Here is a 25,786-nt window from a genome sequence, read left to right as displayed (position 1 = left end):
TAGTGGGAGGATCCCACGCGCCTGCCCAACGACGCTCAGGAAGAGGGGAGACGCCTCGTGGGCGGTGCTGCCATCTAATGGCTCGGAGGAGAACTACAACCACCTGCACATTTGCCAATCCCATTTCTATGCCAGGTCAACTAAAGTATAATTTATTTGGCACTTTAATTACTTAGTTAGTACGCGGCACATTGTACAGCTTGATTTTGAATAAGATTGAGTATAGAACACAAGAAGTGTATGCCAAAATTAAAATTTATGAAGTTAAAGGTGGTACTAAGAAAATGATAAATGACTCTAGGAATTCTCTTGAAAATGTTTGCATGTACCTAATCAATAATGGTCACATCGTTATGTGGTAAATTAGTGGTTAAAAGAAAAAAAAAAATTGACAACCAAACCAAAAATTATAGAAAAGAACTATTAACGCTGACTGAGGTGAGTTTTATAACTTATTTGTCAAACTCTCAGCTTGTAAGCCAAAGATATCATTTGTTTTACTTCTCAAAATGTTCTATATTTACATCTAGAATAATTTTTTAAAAGTTAAAAGGGTATCTGAAGTTGAGTGTGACTTCCTGGTCTTCCTAGGTTTACTGTAAAAAGTGTGAGGGTGTGTTTGTTCTGACGAATGACAACAATCTTTGTCCACAGTCCACTTGTAGAATCGAGCAGCAGTTCCACGTGCTTAGCAGCAACGTGCCTGCAGGGTAAAACCCGTGTGAGCCAAGCGTGACCTTCGTCAGACACACCCTCAAGTGCACCCAGGAACAAAATCTTTATCATTACGTAACCCTTTTCTGATTCCGGTGGAGGTTATGGGTTTCACAGAAAGTGAAAAAGAACTCCCACTACAAGGTTTGCTTCAATGGCTGCACACTGGTGAGTAGTGTTTTACCGTCTATGAAACGCTAAATACGAACTAAAATCAAATAAATATACCTCTTCTAAATTTGATAAGCATGTTACTTATTTATTAGAATGGTACCGACCTGATCCTGGTCGTTGTGTGCTGCAAGAGATCAGGAACTAAAATGTCAGAAAGGTCAGCTTTTCATCACATTGTTGTTCTTAACAGAGAAATTACTGCAACGGAACCAACGCCCTTCCACAGACCAGCTGTTGGGACAAGGAACCATAACGCCACCTGCAAAAAAGTTTCAGAATGAGTTACTTCACCAAACTTCGATGGTTTCTGACCATCGCTGGGCTGTTCATGTACATGGCAGACATCTGCACGGACGCCGTACTGGTGTTCACGTACTTTAAGGAGAAACATTTTGCTTTCGCCGCGCTGACGCTGCTGTTTGTCGTGGTCGGGCTGCTGGTCACGCAGCTCTTCAGCTCAGCCTGGTATTTGGACGACCTGAACCTTGGTCTCATCAAACCAGAGGCGGAAACGCCCCTTCCTGGCGTGTCCACATGTGGACTTGCTGCCCTGCACCTGCTGGGCATGGGCATCTTCGTCAGGTATGGAACAGCCGTGAGAGCGGATGCATCTCTGTTATCATACCTGAAAAATGTGAATACCACCAGTGCTTCCATGTTGTGGAATGTGCAAACGGGTCTAACTGCATTGTAGCTCTGGGAGACATCCCAGCAACATGTTTTCAAACTTGCGTCATCATCTGCACGTTCACTGGTTTCGGGTTTTCTTGGGTGACTGGGGACTCTAAACGTCCCCCAGCTGAGAGTGTGTGAGTGAATGTTTCGACCTTGGGACCTGGTCAGCGTGTGTTCCCACCTTTTTGCTTGTGACTTATGGGATGGTTAGCAAAAATGGATGGATTTCATTATGTCGACAGGTATTATCACCTGCTGAGTCAAGGGTTCAGGCTGGTCTGGAGGACTGCAGAACTTCCAGGGGAAACGCTCAAACATCAGCACCACCTCTTGTTTAGCCTGACTGCTGATCTGAGCATGCTCAGACTGATGGAGGCTTTCCTGGAGAGCGTTCCCCAACTGCTCCTCCAACTGTACATCACACTGGGCCGACAGGAGTGCTCGCTCATTCAAAGTAAGACAAGCCAAGTTTTCCAAGTAGGCGTGAATTTGCATCCATATTATCGATGCATCCTTCGCTTGCAGGTGTAGGGATGACGATCTCCTTCCTGAATGCAGCCTGGGCCTTGGTGGACTATCGGCGATGTCTGCGCAAATCTCTTCCTGACGTCAATGAAATGCCCTTTGGTTTCCCGACAGTAATCTACCTCCTTTATAAATTGGGTACCATTACCAGCCACATCTTCGGCTACGCCCTGTTCCTCATATTCTGCACCTACAGCACGGTGGCACTCGCCTTCATCTGGCTGGTGGGGACGATATGGACACACTCTCTTCACACGGACTTCTGCTCATCCCGAAGCCTGGAGTTTCTGTATCGAGCCATCGTGGGCGTCATCCTCACCTTCACGTTTTTCAACGTCAAAGGCCAGGGCACTAGAGATGTCATGATCATCTACTACTTCTTCCACTCTTTGATAAACATCTTAGGTCCTTTGCTGCTGTTTATCCTGAGGCCAGAGTTACTGGCGTTTTCAGTTTTGCTGTGTGTCAGCGTTTTAATGGCTTCTGGCTCAGTGTTGGGGCTGGTGTGTCTGGTGATTTACTACCTGAAGCTGCATCCAAAAAAAGCCTGCCGAGAGGCAGATGAGGTGGACGGCCTGGGAACCAAAGAACAACCCAAACAGAGGCTAAAGAACTTTATACATCCTTAATGCTTTCTTCTTTTCTTATTTTTTTTATTTTAGTCTAGTCGCAGCAGATATCCTTCTTTAAAGCTGCCTCAACTTTTCCTGTTGTTACCTTTGAAGTGTTTTTTAAAAATGTATTTTTGTGATAATGGTTTGGGACTTTGTAGGAAAGTGGAATACACAGGAAATCCCCCAAAAGAACATTCAGAGTCCAGGTGGAGTCAAACCTGGATCTCATTAACTGCTAATCACTGCTGCTAGTCTATCCAATAATTCTGAATTATTATTATTTTGTATAAGTAAATTTGTTTATCATTAAAGTCAACATTAAATTAAAGTGACTTGTTAAGCACTTAAGCACTTCTGGTTAGTTGCTAACTGCATTTCGTTGCCTTGTACTTGTGACATGTGTGATGACAATAAAGTTGAATCTAATCTAATCTAATCTAATAAATAACTGAAGTTTAAAACGTCAAGAAATTGGATAGTAATACATCTTTAGAACACTAGGGGACAGTGTTACACAGGTTGACTTTTAGAGCTTTATGAGATCTATATGGAAACATTAACAGTTTCATTACAGTAAAAATAAACTAAAATTACGTTTAAACTTTTTCCTTTTCTACTCAGACCAATGTAATATGCTTGAACATTCTCATAATGTTAAAAATGGAATTTGCTCAGGTACCAATGTCTTCAGGTTTGCTTCCAACCACCTCAACCTTGAAAAATACCCATAAATATATACACCCTAATCCCCCAGGATCTTTAAGGTGTCAGCCCAGCACTTCTCTTCTCTCCAGTAACAATGAACCCCGGGGGTCACGGCTGAGCTGACTAAGAACAACAAAGCTGTACTAATTTTGTCTGCTCCTAGAGACCGGTGCACGTTTACCTGTCAGATGTTTTCTGTCAGCAACACCCCATAAAGTCACATTTGTAAGTGAAGAGCTTTTGCTAGAAAAGGAAATGAGTCATTGCTAAGCTTTACTGGAGCTTCAACTGTCTCAAAATGATTATCTCTGATTTATTTGTTGTTTATTTCTGCCCGTCCACAGCGCCGTCCCATCTTTAGATGAGACACGTCACAATAGAAGCTCTTTTTTCTTTTTCTTTTTGCATTTCAATCGATGCACGTTGAATTGTAGACATGCCAGGTGGACTTTTATTGTCAGATGATGCATGTTTCCTGGATCAGAGAGCTCCATAGGCTACATACTTTTGGCTGTGACTCACCACGGATGGTGCTGCCAGGGGCCCGTCACAAGCCATCGGGATGAAAAGCGCTGAGCGCGGCTTTACCGCTCCTTCTCCGGGGGAGCGAGAGAACTCCGGCGATGACAGCATCGCTGCGATTTCCATTTCTGGCACTGAAAGCTTAATGCCGAGTAATCTCCCGCTCTGATCTCGCTTCTAATGCACCTTCAAGATGACTGGAGATCAGGGTGAGCATCGGAGAACCTAATGGCAACTCGCACATGGTGACACGTGACAGCCAGAGGTGGATCCCCAGAGCGGCCCTGCCAGGCCCGGCAGAAAAACCTGGTGGGAGACATGAATCACCGAAGAGGACCAGTTTGCAAGGCTGCTGTCGCTGTTGGCGGCTCGCGCTCGCCTGACCGGACGGCGCTCGGCGTCTGCGTAAACACTCTTGACCTCTGACCTCTGCATACCCATCGCTTAACTTCCCCCCCAGCGTTTTATCTCTTCGTTTTCCATCACCACATCCCTGTAAGAACGGGTCAGCCAGCAGCATGAGACTGTGTGTGTGTGTGTGTGCATGTGTGTGTGTGTGTGTGTGTGTGTGTGTGTGAGCGTGGGGGGGCATTCCTGGCACGCACCATCACCACAATTTGTACAGACACAATAAACACGGAGAGGGCGGCTGTTTTTGATTAGAGCTTCAAAGTCCATATAAACCATGATTAATGGAGTCCTGAGATGTTGCATGTCTGTAATTATTATGGCCTGGCTGCCGCACCAGCGCCGCGCGCGCATTTGCATTGTTGGCGATCGGCTCACATCTGCCCGGCTCCCCCCCGCCATGGCGGAGCTGGAGGGGGAGCTGTGGGGAAGCCCCCCCCCCCCCCCCCAAAACTTCTGCGACGGCGCAGAAGTTTCTTTAATCACCGCGCACGCACGCTTCCCAAAGCAGGCCGGGCAGTGACGGATTGGAGAGCACGCCGGGGATAATTACATACAGTGGGCTGGTTCTGTGATCAGAGCGTGGCATTGCGTTACCTACCGGGTTCTGTAAATAAAGTCCTCATGCGAGGAATGAGGTGCATTCTGGGTACAATAGTGCTGTTACACAGCAATCAATAGGTATGATTTTAAAAAAAAAAGAAAATGAAATGGGAAAGAAAGCCTCTGGCAGTTTCTGGTAAATGGTTTTGCTATTATATTAATATAAACACGGCGGGTAGCGACTTTCCCGGGCCCTCGAAGCAGCGGCATCCACAGAACGTCTCCCCTCCCACTCCTCACAGGCGCCCCTGGGATGAGGTCAGTTTTTATCATAAATCAAGCATGAGACACCAATTACCCTCTCACACAGCGAATTAGCTCTGGATACATCTGTATTCTCTGGGACTTTATGGGGATATGTTTTTTATTGAATAAATATTTAAGCATATATGACGTCAAGAAATATTTCTAAAATTAAAGCTCATTTATCACTCTCCTGTTTCCTATACTAGCTCACATTTGGGCAAAATGTGACCCAATTCTGGCCTTTTGGAGAGCTTTATAGAAGACTATATCACAATCTTTCAAACCAAATATACATTTCTGTAAGGTTTTGCTGCAATAATTAGTAGTTTTTCTGGAATCTATGCATGTACTTTCATTAGCAATCATAGTTAGCATATTTTGCCATCCCATTTTGTTCTTGTGTGGATTTCAAACACTGAGCTAACTGCTAATTAGCGCTATTTGTCTCTTTTATGGCACCAGTGGTGGTTAATGGTTCCATGCTTCTAATTCCTGCTTAGAACATCTTTAATTGAATTTATTTAGCAGCTGAATAACTCACAAATAGACTCTTTACCGCTTTATTGCTAATACGTGATTATAATCAGGCCTTCTCTGGTTATCTTCAAAGGACTCCCAAAGGATTGTGGGACGTGGTGCACGCTCCCCTCTGTGTCATGTTCAGGTACTCAAATAAATAAAGACGAAAGAGGAAGCTCATTTGTATAATCCTCATTAATGCAGGAAGTTTAAGTTTCACCATCATGAAGAGAAGGCTAATATAAGTGTTGTCCACATCCCTCACACACACACACACACACACACACGGACAGAAAACAGAAGCCGTGTTTGTGTTGAGCATGCTCACAAAGCACACAGCATGATGGATTATTGAATGTTCCTGTTTATTTGTGCTGCGCCGGTTACAGGAAGGCCTCATGCATTCAACCTTTGGATGGCAAAGACGCACAATCATCCGTAAAATAAGATTGCATATAATGAATAAGGAATGGGCTCTCACACACACACATGAGATGCAATCAAACACACATATACACATTTTTTTCCCCCTGCAGATCAGGCTTGTCTTGATTAACCTGGCCGGGGGAACTCAACATGTTTTTCCTTTTACATCATGCCCCGCTCCCCGAGCGGCTCGGTGGAAGCCATCAATTTTAGTTTGTCTGCAGTTTGTCTGTTTAAATTTTTTTGCTAATCTGGGATATTTGGCCTGTTGGTCCTGCTCAGGAAGACCGATGTTATTTATTCCACTCAGACATAATACATCACGCCCTTTTTACCCCCCCACCGCCTCAAAAAAAGCCTGCATCTGATCACCTTTTGCTCCCAGCTTCTAAAAAAAAGTCACGTTTTTGCCATCGATTCTCTATTGAAGCAGGTCGAGCTGCTGGAGCAGGGGATTATCAGCCTGTGCTGTGAAAACAGCGAGGAGGCCTCCAAGGGTCCCAGACTGTCCAACTATGGGGGACAAATGTTTTTTTTTCTGCCATGCTTTAGCATCTGAGCTGCGTTCACTACAGCTTATCACCCCCTTGACAATTTTGCTGTTTCTCTGGAGTGGAGGAAAAGATGCCATGGCCGATTCCACCGAGAGGTCAGGTCTTTGATGCCGGTATGGTGAAATTTGTTATATGCTAAGCCAGTGCTAATGTGATTATGGACATTGATCCATTAAATCTACTGTAAAAACGCAGCCAGCGATAGTTTTGAACTCGATACGGAGGGGAAATACGAGCTGCACTGTGAAACATTAAAGATGCTTTGATGTCATATTTATCCCATCTGCGGGGAACTGGGGGGGGGGGGGGGTGTCCATTAAACACAGTTTGGGCCATAGTAAGTGGGACGGGTCACTGTGAGAATTGGAATGTGTGATTTTTCTCTTGTGGCAGCATGGGCATGAAAGGGGGCAACTGCTTGTCACGATTACCCCTGAGGACTTTTTATCAAAGCCATAAAATCAGGCTGTATGTGGCTGGAACGCAGACTGGAACTCCCCCGCCTACGGGCGTCTGCCACAGAGCCTCAGAATGCCTCCTCTTCTTTTATTGGAATCATGGACATAATATTTATCTTTATAAGTTTGCGCCCAAAACACTGAGAAGAAATCATTTAAGGTTAGGAGCTTGATGAGCTAGCTGCATACATGTAAACCAGATTTTCATGGCAATTAGAACCTTAGAATCTTAATGATATTCTCAGTTTTCAGTTTTCACTTTGTTAGCAATCAAACATCAACATGAAACTTAATTACATTTTTACACACACACACACACACACACACACACTAAAGAGGCTAAATTCCATTTAAGCTCGGTTAGAAATCCAGCTTTATATGGTAAAATCAAGAACTCTGAGCAGCGGTCTTTCATTAATTTCATTAACTTCATGGGCTTTATGAGTAAATCCAGCACGAATTCTTTTCTCATTCACGATCCTGTCTTGAAGGTAACGGGACACCAAACACGGCGATATGGTGAAAAACTTGGCGACTCCTCGAGAAAATGTGTCACGAGGGACACAAAAAGGTCAGAGTAGGAACATTTTTAAACCTCCGTTTTAACAGGAAGAAATAGGGACTGGGCTCACAAGAGTGATGATATCTGTCCCAGTTCATTTGGCGTGTCAGAAAGCTGCCAATCTGGGGGTCTCGCTGGGATGTCCACGGTGCGCGGCCTTTGGCTCCGGCCCATAATGCAACAAAGGTGTGGTGACTGCTGGGCTCCTAAAACAGGCTCCTCCCCCTGGGCCCCAGTGTTGACTTCAGTTCCCAACTCAGATAAAGCAACACTGATGACATCACTGTCTCCCCAGTTTTGTAAAAAAAAAGGTTCCCAGTGGTCTTCCCTCGCTAGCATGTGCCGCAGACGCGGTGTTGTCTTCTCCCTGCTGCCGCTCACAACTATTTAGGTTAAACCACAAAGCCTCAGGCAGCAGTCAAGCTGAATAATAGTCAGGGCAAAGATGGTCTAAGCGTCGCAATTAGAAGCAATTTATCCTCTCTTCGCTCCACGTCGGAGAACTGGCAGATGAGGATTTGTGCCAGAGCCGTCCAAGAGTTTAGGGTGACATCTGCGGAAAGTTCACGCAGCTCTCGTATGAGGCCGAGCGAGGCGCTGTTCTGCAAGAGTGCAGGGACCTCCAGCACCCCCCTGTCTCCATATTAGCTCATTATTCTCTGATAGTAGCTCGGGTCGTTAGTATTTTAATGAAGCCGGCATATATTGGATGCCAACCAGGGTTGCTGCCATGTTTGTTTTGTTGTCGATGCAAAAGAGCATTTTCAGATTCACTTTTTTCCACGTGTATGCATCATTTTATGGACCTTGGCTGCATTTTTAAACCAGGGGGTGAAAATTCTGATTGGAGGACTGGTCCTTTTTTGTAGCAGTAGCAATAATAAAGGAATAATTTCTTTTATTTGTCTGCATTATTCTACTGCGTTCTTATTTATAGTTGTCGTGCTATCATTTTTGGCCAGTAGATGGCGGTATATGAACACGGAAGTGGTGTCCGCCAATGAGGACAGGCCTTTCAGGGTCTCCAGGCAGAGCGGCTGGTGGCTTCGCAGAGGTCAAAGGTCAAAGCAGGACACCTGATCTGGCCTCTTAACCTTCACCACCACTAATAATCAACTCTTCACCCGGACTCATTAAAACTCTTTACTTATTGATGCGTTTTTAATGGCCAGTTTTAAAAGTCTGTATTACTTTACTTTATTTCCATGGATTTGACCTCTGGTAGGATAATTGAATTCCTGATTTTAACTTTATTGTTCTGAAATAAAAAAAGAGGGAATCAGAATTTACACACAAGGCGAAAAGTAAATAAAAAGGTCAGAGGTCAGATTTAAATTTTATTTTAAACAAAATGTAATTTTAATGTCACAGTTTAATTTATAAGTATGGCATATTTAAGTAATTACAGCATATTTATAAGACAAGATGCTACTGTAACAATAAGTGTGATCAATATTTTAAAGCTGTAATAAAATGTCAAAACAGAAAGTTTAAACTTAATTACATATTTTTCTAATAATTATTGCATCCAACCCTATAATTAATTGCCAATATCACGTGGCGAGCGTGTAAGTATTTAGCTTTAGTAATTTAGATTAAATTAAATGTGTTTAATCTTTGCTACACTATTCTAAATGGAATAACAGGAAATGTATTACTCACATCCCTTCACTTTCTATAAAATTCTGAATTTCTGATATTAACATGAATTATTAAATATGACACAGACAACATTCCTTAGCGACTGAATAATTTACTACAAAATGCTCCATCGAGCTGATCTGTGCCTGATCTCTCCGGCGTGCGGCTACAATAAATGTCTCCCTCTCAACGGGGTGTGATCAATAATCTCAAGACAGCTATCAGATGGTGGCGGATTCCATGAGAGACGCGGCAGGACAGCGTCGACGCTAAAAGGACGATTGGGTTTCAGGACAGCAGCAAGTTCGGGTTTCAGACAGAAAATGAACAATTCATGAAAGTGGAAATTTACAGTCAGCAGATCGGACGTTTGCACACCAGCAGCGACGCTCGCTGGGAGGGTTTAAAAGCTCGGATGTTCGCAGAGATGGACGTCCAAACTGCTGCGGCCAGACGTCCAAAGTGAAAATGACTTTCCAGCTTTGCTTCAGGTCTGACACTGATCGGGCCTGCCGTCAGCGATCTCCCCCACCTGTCCTGGAAAGTGATAAAGCTCTTCATCTTGCCAGGAAGTGATGGACTTGTGCTCCTACTTAATGATTTCCACAGGATGTACCGCGCATGACAGACGCCAGAGAAGCGGCCTTCATCGCCACACACACACACACACACACACACACACACACACACACGCACACACGATCCAGCATGTCTTAGTCTTGTGTTTGGATAAGCTAGGTTTTCACAACTGGAACATAATAGCCATCTGCATCGGCAGGCTGGAGGGAGATCATATGTGTGCAGGTAACCGGCGGCTATTAAAATCACAAACGCACTCTCTCTCTCACTCACACATACACACACGCACGCGCACAGGCACACACAGGCGTTGCTGCAAGAGATAAAATACAGAGATTAAATATGGAGTCGGCGTGGGTCTGTTAGATACTCTGATGGGACAGAACATTCCAGAGGAACATGGCAGCACAAGTACCACTGGATAATCCAGCACAACATGGAGGATGTTTACACAGAGGCGGAGACAAAGAGGATCTAGAATGGGTTTGGTCAAAGGGAAAAGGTTTTATGGGAATAAATCACATTTTTGGGGCGGCTGAGATTCTCATGTAGCAGAACAGAGTCAGACAGACTACTGGCCACCATAAATCCCGGACACACGTGTGCCCCGACTGACAGGTGAGTGGAGACAGTCGGCTGCGCGTTAGCCGCATTCCCAGGACATTGTCCCGCCAGGTAGTGTGGGAAGGCGAACCCTCTACCCAGCCCCCCTCCGCTTTCGGCCCCTTAGCTCAAAGAGCGTGTGCGACCCCGTGATGACATATGACCCCTCCAATGGCTCTCCCGAGCCACATCTGTCATTTCCCACAATCCCCCGTTCCCATTTTCATCCCTGGATAAGCCCGAAATTACAGGAAAGAGCAGCGGAGGCTTCCTCTCGCCGCCGAGCTGCCGCACGGGGTTCCATTCGGAGGAAGCTCCAAGAATGCGGCTCGATTAAACAAATCAAATCTGTTTAAGAAACGGAATCACTTTAAAAGCATGTTGTTAAAAGCTGTTTAAATGTGGAGGTTTTGCTGTTTTTTCCCCTGTTTTTTTTATATTGTCAACACATTCACCACGCCATTTTTTAAAAAACACCTATAAAATCGGAATATTTTGACCACTACTGGCTTTTCTTCCCAAATGCGCCACTAATGGAAAAATAGATGCACTTTTGACCGTCTCATTTGTCGGGAGGACTTGGGGAGCGCTCGTTTATTCCCCCAGCTATCTGTAATGGTCTAATTACCCTCTAAAAGCTTCTTCATCGGCGTCTGTGTAATGAGGCCCCAGTAGGATACAGGTTGACATGAAGCTGCCTTGAGTTTAGCCTGCTGCACCCCCACCAACCCTCCCACCCCACCTCCGCCTCCCATCTGGCCCGCGGAGCCCAGACCCAGCACTGGCCCATCTGCGCTCTACAGGCCCGAGCACAGACGGAAGCATTGAGGTGGAACATCCAGGAGAGGTCCTGACAAGATAAAGATATCAGGAGTAGACAAGGGAAAAGGAGCATATTGATGGAGAGGGCCTCTCTCAGGGCACGCCGACACCAGATACCTGCTATTTAAAACAGTGGTTTCGCTTGCTCATGAGCCGTCCATGCTGCAGCGCCATAACCTAACTCGGAGGGCTGCGAACTTCCTTTTCCTCCATCTCTCCCATCTCTCCCGCCCTGCGCCGCCTGTTCCTTCGTCATCCCCTTTGGCTTTAACCCTCTTTTACGCAGTGTCAAGCAGACAAACGCGGTCACCCCTATAACCGCTAATGCCGCCAACACAAGGCTCCATCTTTGGCCCCCTAATGAAATTGGAATATGCGCCTGGCAGTTTAAACTGGATCCTATTCAAACGACCATTCCCGTCCTTCCCTCCATTCTGACTTAACCATTTATGCTGCTTTGGTCTTTTAGGGCGACGGAGGGCTCAAGCTTCTCTGGCTGAGGGCCAATGCCCCCCCCCCAGGATGGATGTTAGCAGGGGTTACACATTGTCTGGGCTGACAGTGAGTCTTGGGCAACAGCTGAAAGACGGAGGCAGTATGAAGCTATAAGGAGGGGGGGGTTGGTTTGGCTTCGAGCTCTGGATGACACAGAAAGCTTGTTGGGATCAAGTTTGAAATGTTTTCCCATTTCTGATATTGGGAATCTAAACTTTTCGGCCCTGAGATTTCATCTTCTTTCCTCCATTCACAACCTTCCCTAACTCCCTTCCAGGCTTTTGCCTCTACCCTTACTACAGTCAACCAGCCTGTCCCACCCCCCCTTTCCCCCGTCACAACTCCCTCCCGTGTCCCAGAGCCCATTATAGCCCTTGAGACCCCCCCCCCCCACACACACACCACCACCACCCCTCTTTCCACATCACATACCCCTACTCCTGCCTTGTCACACCCCTTCACTGATGGATGGTTAGGGTCAGTGGTTCAGCTGTGGAGTTCAAGCCTGTGGGCTCCACACACCCCCATCCTTCTGCCACCCCCCCCCCCTCCCAATTTTTCGTCCCACTCCTCCCCCTCCTCCTCCCCCCTTCACAGATGAAAACAATGTTAGAAACTCAAAGCTGGGCACTCAGCTGAGAAAACTCACCCCCCCATTCTCAGCACTTACCTTCCCCGACACTCACTGTTAACACTTTCATTCCCCGCTGGGCCCTGGAGCAGACCCGGCTCACGGGGGCCGCATAAATCACGAGGATGGTCGGGACGGGCCTTCAGTCAGGCCCCACTGCGCGTTGAATGGCTAAAGGTTGGCCACTTGCTGTCGCTGCTGTGAGTTATCTCTTCATAATGACGCCTCTGGGCTGTCTGTGAATGTGCGCGGGGGGGTGGGTGGAATATCCAGCAACAGCTTTTTTGCTTTCGGTGCTGCCTCAACCTTCGCTGACTTTTACTGTTTTTGCTGTTGTGGGCTGAGCGTACGCAGCAGGTCTCTGTTTCGGCCGTCTGATTGCTTGGCTTCACATCAGTGCAGCCTGAGTCACGGAGCCTCTGATCACCCTTTTCCTAACGACTCCACGGCGGCGGCGTCTGGAGAGCCTCACGGCCCAGGCCTGAATCCGTACTGACGTGCACTCCTGCGTTTTATGCTAATCACAATGTTTAGGAACCAACAAGGGGGTCTGGACAGGGCCGGACAGGGATCGGGTGGGAGGCCTGACAAATTCCAGTAGTTTTGGAACGTGGCAATTATCAGCATTACCCTTCGCCCCCGACCCAAACCGCCAAAGTGAGCGGAAATGGCAGCAATCAGGCCCGATTTCCCTCAGAGATGCTGGATGGGCCGGACACACACGTCCCAGAGATGCGAGCTCTCAGACAGCAGCAGCGGAGCCTGGCCAGGTCCTCTGACAGATGGGGAGTTGAGTCCTGGGGCTGACAGCAATGTTGCCAAAATTGCCCTCGGATTGACTAACAATTAAGATATCAAAAGAGATCACGGCAGCTCACTGACAGCTGCCTCAATTGTTTGCACCTGCTCCTCTGGTGTTCTGCACATGTCTGGCATGGATTAGGCCGACTCGTGCTGGCCACATTTCACCTTTCCACAAGTGATTTACTCCAGAATCATCCTCCTGCCTTTCGGAACACAAGCCCCTACGGCTCTGCCATTAGAAGAGGAGAGGGGGAGCTCTGAGATGACCTCATTATCGGCGTCCCTGACATTAGCAGCATTTTTATGTACAGTACCGCTCCTCTGGTCCTTCAGCACCATTTAACTGCTTCAGCATGTTGTACGAAATCCAGCTAAAGCAGAGAGGGATGGATGGATGGATGGATGGATGGATGGATGGATGGATGGATGGATGGATGGATGGATGGATGGATGGATGATGGATGGGTGGATGATGGATGGGTGGATGGATGGATGGATGGATGGATGGATGGATGGATGGATGGATGGATGGATGGATGATGGACGGGTGGATGGATGGACGGATGATGGACGGGTGGATGGATGGATGGATGCATGGATGGATGGATGGATGGATGGATGATGGATGGGTGGATGATGGATGGATGGATGGATGGATGGATGGATGGATGGATGGATGGATGGATGATGGACGGGTGGATGGATGGACGGATGATGGACGGGTGGATGATGGATGGATGGATGGATGGAAAGATGGATGGATGGATGGATGGATGGAGGGATGGATGGATGGAGGGATGGATGGATGGGGTGATGGATGGATGGGGGAGGGATGATGGATGATGGACGGGTGGAGGGATGGATGAGCGGATGGATGGATGGATGATGGATGCATTGATGGATGGATGGATGTATGGATCTATGGATGCATGGATGGATGGATGGATGGATGGATGCATTGATGGATGGATGGATGGATGGATGGATGGATGGATAGATGTATGGATGCATGGATCTATGGATGCATGGATGGATGGATGGATGGATGGATGTATGGATGGGGTGGGGGATGGGGGATAGATGGAGGGATGGATGGATGGATGGAGAAAGGAGAACATTTGTGTAAAATAAAAAGCTGCTAAATTTTTTGAACAAAAGGATATTTAGTGTGAGCGTGCCTGTGCGTGAGCGTGCCTGCGCGTGAGCGTGCATGTGCGTGTGCATGTGCATGTGCGTGTGCATGCGCGTGTGCATGTGAGTGTGCTATAATACCATTCATACAGGGTAGCTCCCTCCTATTATCTATCCATCAGCTTTAGGCTCCATTAAAACTGCCCTCCCCTCAGTGCACAATAACACCAGTATATTCTGTGGGCTGTCATTGTCCAGACCCATCGAGCGCGACTCCCCAGCCCGACCCCCCCTCCCCTGTTTTTACCTGAGAGAAAACTTCCTCTCTGTGTGTGCATGTGTGTGTGGACAGTACTAGTTTTAAATCCATGGACGACCCAATTACCAAAGGATTTTCCCCCTTGAAAAAGAATCAAGAAGAGGAAGGAAGGATGCGGAGGTGCTGGCCGATATGCCCCTCCCACCGCCAGGTTACGCAACCGCACACACACACACACAATCACACACTACCCCACCTCTTGTCTGGCAGCAGGAGACAAGGCCAGTTGTACCCACTGCCAACCCCTCTGGAGCCAGTCCAGTCCTGCCGGACCCTCTGGATCGTGTTCTGGTGTGGGCTGTCGTGGCTGGTTGGTCCCACTGTGTAACTGGAGCTCTGCCTCTGACACAGCACAGGTATGTCCCCTGTGGCCCAGATTACCAGGGGACTGTGTAAACAGCCCTGCTAATCTGAGGAAGTATCCTGTTGGCATATTTGTGAAGCCTGCCTCAGTAGCCGGGTTGGTATTTCATTGAGGAGCCTCTGATGCCCACCGGCCACAAACAGGCACAAACGGATGTAAGCAGGTTGAAACTGTTGCTGTTGACATCTTTCTAGGTTCTTTACGTTGCTATTTGAATAAAAATGACATTTTCATGAAAAGTCACCTCATAGCGCCAAGGTTCTGGATTGGAGTCGGGCCCTTCTGTTCCGAGTTCCCAGAGAATACCTGGACTGTCCAGGGTTGCTGGGATGGAAAGAAAGGGATGGATGAGTAGATAAATGAATGCTGCTGATATCTTCCTCTATTTCCATTAGAATGTGTGTACTTATCGTTCATTCTCTGATAATAAATGAGTCCTATGCTGTCAAATTAAAAAAATGCACATTAAGGTGTCAATTTCATATTTGTTTTGATCGCTTGGATGAAGTTAAGTACTCCTGATTAAATCAGGTTAAATTAGAGCAAAGTTTGATTTCATGACAAATGGTGGCACTAACATTTATAAAAGGCAGAAAGCTCGTCCGATGACCTCACCTAAAACTCCGAATGACCTTTAGTCCCTTTAATCTGCTAACAGCTCAGGCTTGAGCCACCTCTGGGCCTTTTTCCATCATCCTGAATGTCATTTCCATGCAGACACTCTTTAGATATTAATGCTGCGTGATGAGATGGCTTCCTTACGAGGCCGCCCTCACTGGATAATTGATAATGTCGTGAATGACAGGATGTGGTTCGGGTGCAGCTCTCAACTGTCAACCTTTCCTCCTTTTTATACACTTCTTTCTTGTCCTAATGTTTTATTTTCAAGTCCAAACATCAACATCAGCATGAATAAGCGAAAGTCCCTATTCTAGTTAGAAGAATGCGAGAAAAAACATCCAAAGAGACATAAATCACACATTAAGTAATAACTCTTGGTGCAGAATATAAACAACAATAATAATAAAAAATCTCCCGCTAGTTACTTTGATGACTTTCCTGTTGCAGTAACTAATTCCAAATGAGAGAAGTAATGAGCATTCTTCCCTGACATGAGTGTGTTTATAGCAGTGCAGCTCTAGCGTGTAAAGAGAGAGGCATGGAAGCACTTCTTCTCCTCGGAATAAAGTAATTAAGGCTCCCCAGCCCGTTTTTTCCCTTCTCTCCTGCTCTCGGCCAAAGAATGAAGCTTTCCGTATGTCAGTCGATCATCGCTGCAACTTGACATCCTGACCCTGGCGTTTGATTCATCGATCTTCATTTTATTCGGATGTAAGGCGTCCTCGCTCTTCTTTAAATTAATCCAGGTTAATTTGGACGGGCCCCCTTATCCCACCCAGCATGAATGGGCCCTCTGTTAGAGCGGAGCCGGCCCTGGCCACCCACTTTTATGGGAATCTGCAGTGAATTAGAAAATCTGTCAATGCGAGAGGAGCTGCCCCGCGCGGATATGCCGTGTCACCCCACCTGTAAAAGAACTGCTCTTTGTCCATTATCTGCCCGGCTTACCTGAGGAGAGTTAACCTTGAGGTCAATAACATCTCCACGGTGTTTCATGACTGGCTGGCCCCGGGACGGGGGGCCTGAGGAGAGCCATTGTTAACACTGGGGAGCTGCGGACCCACGCTTCCTCCCTCCTTGGCTCTCCCCATCAAATACCTCTGGGAAACAGATCTGTAAAGCGCAGCGATGGGAGCCGTAAAGACGTGATCACTTTCACAGGAGAGAGCGTTTGTCTTCTGCACAACGTTTCCTGTAAAACATGAATTTAGCCTCATTACGTTTAATATACGTCTGGACTAATATTCCAGGAAAGCCAGTGATGTGGAACCTTCCCCTCTCCTAAGATTCCTTCTCTAGCACGCTCTTTTCAGTTAAGCATGCTGGTATTCAAATCCAAGCATTCCAGATTAGACTCTAATTTTCTTGTGCGTATCTGTTGCTCTCCCTGTAATCATCTGCCTGGTAGAAGTAATTGTAAGATTGCAGGAAAGTTGGGGGCCACGTGCCAGGCAAATAACAACTCTTTTGTCACAGCACTGCGGCATTATCTGCCTTGATCCTGACCTGGCTTTGACTAACAGGAAGTAAACGGCTTCCAGAAATAGATTTAAGACGGCCAACAGAGCGAAAAGTCTGGCGGGCAGTAATATCCACATTTGGGGCTCTGTTGTGACAGTAAACTGCAGAGAATTAGAGTCTGGAGCCCTGCGCTCATTTGATTATTTCCAATTTTTTTTTGTGGGGACCTTATACAAATACGCCGGACAGTCGTGAAAGTCAGTTGAGGGAGCGTGCTTTGAAACGCAGCCCTGTTTAGATGGAGACATTTGAATACGATGGGACCTGCATGTAAATGGTGGGTCAGGAGGAATGCTGCACACTGGGGGCCGACAGGTGCGGCCAGGTGTGCTGCTGGTGACGCCGCGCGTCCACGTGCTGCTGCTCCGGTTCGACTTTCATCGCCGCAGCCTTCCCCGACCCTCCGCCACATCAGGAACAAAGGATTTGCCTAATTTGAGCGGGTGTTTTCGAGTCAGTCGAGCATTTGTCAACAAAGGTCGCCAAATCTGACCGAGCCAATGAGTGACCGGCGCTCGCTGCCCAACGTGGCTTCGTTTTCCCCCCAAAAAAGCAGAGGAAAAATGCCATTCATTGGATGTGTCGTCCCCGGGAATGTTGAAAACAGCCATGCGGAGAGCCCTGCAGCCACCGACCAATCAGGTATCGATCTGCAGGACAGCGGGCCCTCTTTAGCCCTCGAGCCTTTTCTTGGAAAACTATGCTGTCATTGCATTCGCTAACAGCCCCAAGGGGGTGGTGTGGAGGCGAGGGAGCGTGTCAGGCCGAGCACATCACCTGTTCCTCCTAAACCAAAATAGGACACAACTTGAGATTCAATTTTAGCAGCCAGCGACTGTCAGGATCGCGCCGACTGGTGATGAATGATGATTGCAGGCCTTCACTCACAATCAGCAGTCCCACGTGGCCTCATTTCTCTATACCTGCCACTTAAGTGTAGCCTGGGATGCTATTAATAGCACCGCCTTTTTTGTTTTTTTGATTCAGGGCCTTAGTTGAAATGATCCATACTTCTGCGGGGAGTATATTGTTGTTGGTGTGGGAGATTTTAGTGTTGTTATTCCCTTTGACATGAAATCTGTGCCAGAGAGATCGGCTCACAAATCCTTTGAGAATGTTAAAAAAAACAACCAAAACCCCCTGATATTTCCTGTGGAATCTATCTCAGGATAACTTAATCAAAAAAGATTAAAACGCAAATAATCAAAGTGGGCAGTAATCAAAAACATAAATCTTCCTCAGAGCAAGAGACGGATCCGTTGCCTTGATTTCAGCCGCCGCGTCTTTCAGCGCTCTGCATTTAATTTGCATCTCGTCTTGCTGCCATATTAAAACACAATAAGCCACAAAACAAATATTTGCGTTTGTTTTCCTCCCTGGAAGTCGGAGACTTTCAAATCCAAACCAGGCGCCTTGCAGCTCAAACGGGCCCTGTGAAATCTAAAGTGACCAAGCATTTTTCTGTCTCCCGCTCCGCCGTTTTAACCTGCTGAGAACAGCACATGGTTCACTTTTCCAGCGTTTCACAAACGCACGTCTGGCCTTTTTCTACTATTATATTTAATCGGTTGTGAAGGCCTATATTTTTTTTGCGGTTACAATTAGGCTGTTTCCATTAAGGAATATTGCTGCTAAATAGATCCGTTACTCAAAATCATACTATGTGATTTGGAAACTGCGCGACCACCAGAATGACTGGAGCGGAGCCCATCCTGGATCTCAGGAAAAAAGAGACTCACACCTGAATTAGTCAGAGCACAGGCTGAGGAGCAGACGGCAGATACACTGATGTGTTTGGAATCTACCCTGAGTGTTTCTTCTGGGCACGCGGCAGAGAACCAGGAGGAACCCTGATTGGCTTCTTCTATCGTCTGTGCAGCAGGCAGCAGCAGGTTCACCCTCCCTTCGCTGTAGCATTAGCATCAGGAGCAGCATCCGCTCTCATAACTGTAGGATCACACAAAGATTAAAATACAGTAAGACTGGTTTTAAATCACAACTGCATGGATCTGATATTATACAACTATTCCATAAAAACAAGCTTTCTCCACAGAGAGATGGAAATCTAAGTATCGTCCATCACTCTACTGGCAGTCAAGTCCTTTTGTTATCTAGAAAAAAGACCTTTAAAATGACAAGAGAGTTCAAAACATATCCAGGATTTTGTCAACATTTCGTACCAATAGGAGACAAAATGACACTCGTCACCGAGAGAAATGGGGCAACGTTTCCCCCACGAGTGACAAGCGGGACATTGTCTGTCTGTCGGCTTCCTCCCTGTCTGGGTCGGCAGCATTGACAGAGCCTGCAGCCCTGCAGCGCTTCTGTGTCACCGATACGGCCTCCTCCTCCTCTAAATAGGTGACACTGACACTAAGATGTCACCTGGACTTTGTCTGCTTGCGTCCCCCGGCCTCTCCACCCTCACCCCTTGGGTGATTCCCAGCCTCAGCTTCTCTCACTCCTCCCTTTTGGTATTGAGAGACCAAACAATACACCGAGCCTAAAGGTTGTTTTTTTACACCTCCTGGCATCCTCCATCATTCTGTGAAAAAATATATTCCAGAAACTCTGGATTTAAGACACAGGGTTGCTCCAGCCTAGAGTGAAGAGATTATTGTTGGTTTGTGCCATTATTGAGGGAGCCCAATCGCGTGACAGGACGGTGACAGCAGTTCCTCTTCAGATTCGGCTGCTAATCACGAGCAGATCGCCGTCCTCTGCTCTGCTTGTGTTACAGGGCTGCGGTTGGCGAGCATTAACTGGATTTCTGCTGCATTTCGGATGATTCCCGCAGCGTTTGATTGAAGCCCGGGAAACGCCCTCCTCGCTAAAGCGTTCCAGTTTACATGACATCATGCCAGGAAACGGAGAACACGGTGGCAAAACAGCACACTCGGACCTCAGGTTGTGTATGAAAATGAAATGCGCCCTTGGATTTCTGGTGAATTCTGCGGGAAGATAAATCCAGTAATAATCAGCACTGCAGGAGTCAGTCGACATTGCAGGGATGGATTAAAGCCCCACATCCTGGCCTTCGCCGTGACGACAGCCTTTTCGGACCACCTCAGTCACAAACTACACAGTGAATACACTCTAATAGCGCATATAAATTGCTATTATGGGGATAAGGAGGAGGAGGGGGGGAATAAAGTGAAAACATCTATAGACAAACAAGTCTAATAAACAGAACCATGTGTGCGGCGGTGGCCCCAAATCCGCCGCTGTTTACCTGCCTTACCTCCGCATCCCGTCCTCATTAAAGGCTTATGTCCCAAATGAATTTTACAGTCGCTGCTCAGAGTCACACGCAGGCTCAAGGCTGCAAAAGCACAATGAAAACCACTTGTGGGGGCCAGAGGAGAAGTTTCTAAATAAGTAAACAGATCGCCGGTGAAGAATTTCTGATTTATTTGTGACAGATTACAAGATTTAGAGCTATGTAAAAGCTAAACAAAAGGGTGTATAATAACCGTTTTTTATGGCGCTGTGGTGTGTGTGGGTTAGAAGAGCCTTTTTAGCATTATTTATCAGGGAAAACAGCTCTGCTTAGGTAATTCCTGCATGCTTAGACAGCACAAGCTGTGCACTTTTAGCGAAAGCTAAAATGCCACAAATGAAAATATCCACCTCCCTCCTCTCAGCGACGTCAGCCTCGTTTGTATGTGTAAATCAGCCTGGCGGTGGCTCAGTCGTCCGCAATGGAAATGATCCACCATGTGTCAACACCCTCACAGCAGTTTGGATCAGCTTGCACATCTTTGCCTCATCTGGGATTCGCTCCCTAACATCTTTACCTGTTTGGCTCACACACATCAGACCTTATATTGCTCTGTCAGCGTCTGCTCCAGCGACGTTAGCCAACGTCTGTGTACCTGTCAGCTCCGTTGACCTCTCCCCACGACTATTTGTAACTTAATATGGCCCTGAAACTGTAGTGACCTTCTGCTGCCAGCAGCCTTCTGTCACAGTGTCACAGGGAGGCGCGTAAACAGTGTCCAGCTTCGTGGTCATCCACCCGTGTCCCTGGAGGCAGCGGCACGTGGAAACGGTGGACGCGGCTCGAACGGGAGATGCATCCTGTCTTTTATCAGTCTCCATTAGAGAGGAGAAGGGTGTGTTTGTGCCTTTGGTTGGGTCTCTGCATGCATGTGTGTGTGTGTGTGTATGTGTGTGTGTTTGTCTTGCACTGCAGCCACATTAATCTCCATGAGTGAGAGCTAGCAGGTGTTAACCTATGTCATTCTTAATCGCCATGGCAACAGAGCCATGGCACCTGGAGGTGTCTGTGAGGCTGTCTCATGTTTGATCATTACACACACGCATACACACAAACACACACACGCACACACATCCTCTTATTTCTATCTTTATTAAGACAATATATTTTTCATCTCCAAACCATAACCCAAACACAACCCCAACCCAAACCCCAACCCAAACACAAACCCAAACCCAAACACAACCCCAACACAAACCCCAAACACAAACCCAAACACAACCCCAACACAAACCCCAACACAAACCCCAATATGTCCTCAATGCATATTTTGGTACTCAATACGCAGCATGAACAAAAACCTACACAAATGCGCAACACAGTGTTAAGGTTAAAGCAATAACTGGTAATAATAATTCTAACAATAATTGGCCATGTTGCATTTAGTTTTTGTAATGATACCTTGTGAATATCTATTTCATATATTCATAACTATATAATAATTATATATATCTAAGTGATATGAAGTGATGCTAGGTGCTGCCACACCTACCATAACGTGTGCTGCGGCACCCCACAGTGAAACCCGATTAAGGGTTATCTAAACATCGAAATGTATGTCACATGACCTCAACAGTTGCTATACATTTGTAGATTCCCCTGTCTGCTGAGTACTGAGAGCTGGTTTTAAAGCGGTCCTGTCTTGTTCTGATGTCACTGCCTCAACAAGTGTCTGAAAAATGTGACAACTTTCAGCACTTTCAGCTAACTGTCTCCTGCGGCCAGCTTCAGTAATAAAATCATTGGGTATTAAGACCTAATAAATGCAGACATCACGTGAAGTACAGATAGCCTAATTTGCTTCGATCATTACCTGCGGTCGGTTTTTGGGCAGAAGATGAGTTCATTTCTGGGATTGGCTTTGAAATATCTTCCCTACAGTGTCATTATTTCAGCTGAGGTTAAGCACTGATGGTTTTCAGGAGAGCTTTCCTAATGCGCCTTTAAGTCCTCTGGCTCTTCGGCTGCATTTCTCTGGCAAACAGAAGTAAGTGACGGCTTTTTAGAGGACATGCTTGTGGAAGACTTTGGGCTGGAATTTTGCTCCCAGAAGGCCGTGCAGCCGAGGCCCCAGTGTGGCTGCCACACGCCGTGATTGCCAGGGGTCAGCGCCAGAGCCCGGGGCCTTTAGCCCCAGACTCGCCGTGCCTGACTTGGGGATTTGCGTGTCAGAATATTTGAGAGGTTTGCTGGCCGACCATCGTCCTCTGGGACCGTAAGAAATCGTGGAGGATGTGTGCGAGCGAGAGCCCGCGTGTCAGATAAGCACGCTGAGATGAGAGATAGAAAAAGAAAAATTAGAAACAAGATGGAGTGTGACACGGAGAGCAGGGATCTCCTTGAGAACCACACCGCAGTGCCGTTGTTTACTTTCCGAAGGAGGCGATGGCGAAGCAGAGCACTGCCGGCTAATGCTGGGTGGCAGATCTCCGAGCCCCCCCCCCCCCCCCTCCCCGGGCTTTCCATCAGCCGGCCCAGCTGTCATCTTTCTAATGATTTCTTTATTTTGCAGGAAGAGCTTGTCGCTAGGGGAAACGCGCCACTTCCGGCCAGGGGAAACCTGAGGCTGGGCCGGGCTGAGACCTGGGCCGGGCTGGGACCCAGTACGTCTGCAGCCACATCACAAGGGACCAACACATCCTTTCATCCCGCCTGTTTCTTTGCTTTCTTTTTCCCCTCTATCCACACAGTCATCAGTAGAACCCTTTTCTCTTCCAGCTCCCATTTGTCCTCCGGGGGCTCAGCTTTGCTTCTCAGTAGTAATAGTTTACCTTTGACATATGAATGATTATTTAGCATTCCATTTGTTAACACATAACAGCTCCTCTGCTACTTTGATAAAATCTCATTATGCTCAGTGTTTCTGTAGGATGTGAGGCGCTGCTTTCTACTGGTTTCACTAAATACTTATACACAAGTGAACGTATTGGTTTTATGTCGCAAAAGTACTTTGAATGACTTGTGAGTCAGAGCTTTTCTGAAAAATACAGTTAATAAATAGTTAATAAACTATTAATAGTTTTGACATTCAAATATGAGAAATATTTATTCCTCCAATTTTTTCTAATCACCAAGTTCAACAATGAATGTCTGAAAAAGAAATTCACAAAATTCCAGCTTTAAAACTAGAATGTGAAAATGTCCCAACATATTTGCATGTATTTACAAGTAGATTCCATTTTATTGTTTTACTTATTCTGACTGCAAAAGACAGCAATTTCCTTATAGTGACACTATGTTTTAAGTTTGTAACCGCGTTTTTGTTTTTAGATCATTAAAAGATGAAGAATATAATATAGTTTTTCAATATAGTGAAAAACTGAAATCTAACTAAAATCCCAGTACAACAGTTTGCATCCACTGTGAGTTACAAACCCTGAGCATTTAATTACATTCCTGCAGTGTCTAAAACCTGAGAAAGAAAGTTTCTGGACAAAAGCATCGCCTCTTTTTTAAAAAACTGTGTTTCTGGAGCAGGTTTGTGTCTGAAACCCATTAGTGAGTTTGGACCAGGACCGCTTGCGTCCGGCTGACTGATCCCACCCCGGTGAGGCTTCTCCAAAAGAGCCGCCTCTCACTCCTCCCAGGAGCCCCCGCTTTCCTCCACAAACCTTGAGAGCGCCCCCTCACCACCACCTCAATTTCAGCATAATCAGACCCAGCCCCCGCCCCCATCGCCCCCCAAAATCATGAAACCCAAGCCGAGCGCGATTTACTGGCGCTTCTCCTCCGGGCCCCCGCAGCTGATTGTTCCAGAAACAACAGATGGAAATTGTGAGTGTAAACATGTAAATAGCGCAGGAGTCGCAGCTAAAAAAGGAGCGCCGATGTTTGTCCCGCCGTTGAAACACGAGCAAGCCGACAGGAAAACAACCACTTTGTGTCAGGCGTGAAGGTTGTCGGAACACACAGAAGCATAAACATACATGTAAACACACACATGAATAATCCAACACAAGTGTCACGTCGTGAAACTGAAGCAGGAAACAACGATTCCATTTCTAACATTAAAAAAGTCCAAATCACATCGTTCCGTAGCACAAGCAACGCACTTCCCCCCCCGGCCAACGGCGCTACATGCAAACGTGTCGGTGTGTGTCCTGGGAAAATTACCCTCATTTCCATAGATCTTAATTGTGGTCAAGCCATCTATACGTTCACCTGAGGAGCAAAGCGCACAGCTTGGCTGGAATGTAAACATTTTCCCGACACTGATTGGTATCCAGACCGCAGGACCGTTACCTGTCAGGCCCCGGTACCGCTCGCTGACATGATGAGATGTGCGCATGTGAATTTGTGTGCATGTACATGATTACGTATGATTTAAAGCCAGGCCTGCGTGAGACGGGAAAAAAAAAAGCTCTGGTTAAAATCAGAGCGGCGGCCTGGTTTGAGACTGACGTTGCCGTCAAATAGCCTTAATTCAGTGGACACGTGTTCCGCTAAAATAGCGTCACGGTCAAAAGGCGGTAGCTTTTATGGCGAAGCTGCCAATTTCAACTGGAAGCGGATGAACGACGGGGGAAAAAAAGGCATAAAACTGTCAGAGTGGAGCAAATGAGGCCAAATTTCTATTCTATATGCAGATGATGGCGTGCTATTAATGAGCAAATGTTGCAGGTGAACTCCCTGATTATATGTGGACGCTGCAGTCGTCAGATGCGGCTTTATGCTAACCAAATTATGCTGCTGAAATGCTGAGCCCTCCGGCATTTAAGTCCGGTGACTGACAGCTGTGCTCGGGCCTGCTGGGGGGGCTCGGCAGCCACTGATATCCGTTGTGTGGTTTCCTGCTGGGAGGTGGGTGACGGCTGTGATTAAATCTGGGCTTTAGCTCCTGCCATCAGCGTTATTGTGTCGGGATTCCCCGAGTCCCCGCTCTCCGGATCCTCTGTCACATTCTGTCGTGCCAGCTTTGGCCCCTGCCAGCTGGCCCCCGCGGCATGACGATTTTCACAACCTTTGCATGGACGACTCTCCCATATGCACTCGTTCCGTAGCGCCTTCTCGCTCTTTTCTCCTCGCTCTTTTCCACCCTTGCCGTCCGCTTTATTTGCTTTATTTGCTGTCCGTCATACGCCACAGATCGAGCGAGCTCAGCCGGCGGCGACACCTGAAGGGGTCGCTCTGGGTTTACGACGTAATTTGCGTGGGCGAGCGCCGTGGGTGTTAGCGATTACCGTCGAACGTCTGAGACGTGCTGATGTGTTCTAGCTGGGCACAGACTGAAAAGGTCAGACGTGCTCAAACAGAGACACTCCCCATTGATG

At 46.9% G+C, this 25,786-nt stretch overlaps 1 protein-coding gene across 3 annotated transcripts; it reads left to right on the top strand.

Annotated features, from left to right (window-relative positions):
- Nucleotides 1-16: 16 nt before the first annotated feature.
- xkr9 (XK, Kell blood group complex subunit-related family, member 9) lies at nt 17-3,163 on the top strand. Of its 3 annotated transcripts, XM_029842418.1 has the most exons (5): nt 17-135; nt 655-882; nt 1,079-1,470; nt 1,806-2,017; nt 2,089-3,163. In XM_029842418.1, the coding sequence occupies exons 3-5, from the start codon at nt 1,166-1,168 to the stop codon at nt 2,715-2,717; spliced, it is 1,146 nt and encodes a 381-aa protein (XP_029698278.1). In that variant the 5' UTR covers nt 17-135; nt 655-882; nt 1,079-1,165; the 3' UTR covers nt 2,718-3,163.
- Nucleotides 3,164-25,786: the final 22,623 nt, after the last annotated feature.

Source organism: Takifugu rubripes, chromosome 10 (assembly GCF_901000725.2).
Source record: "Takifugu rubripes chromosome 10, fTakRub1.2, whole genome shotgun sequence".
NCBI classification, from domain to species: domain Eukaryota; kingdom Metazoa; phylum Chordata; class Actinopteri; order Tetraodontiformes; family Tetraodontidae; genus Takifugu; species Takifugu rubripes.
Note: the sequence above shows the minus strand (reverse complement) of the source record. Positions and strands in the feature narration are given on the sequence as shown.

Coding starts and splice junctions, on each gene's coding strand:
- xkr9 (XM_029842418.1), top strand. CDS start 1,166: ATGAGTTACTTCACCAAACTTCGATGGTTTCTGACCATCGCTGGGCTG. Junction 1,471..1,805: donor GGCATGGGCATCTTCGTCAG/GTATGGAACAGC, acceptor TTATGTCGACAG/GTATTATCACCTGCTGAGTC. Junction 2,018..2,088: donor GGAGTGCTCGCTCATTCAAA/GTAAGACAAGCC, acceptor CTTCGCTTGCAG/GTGTAGGGATGACGATCTCC.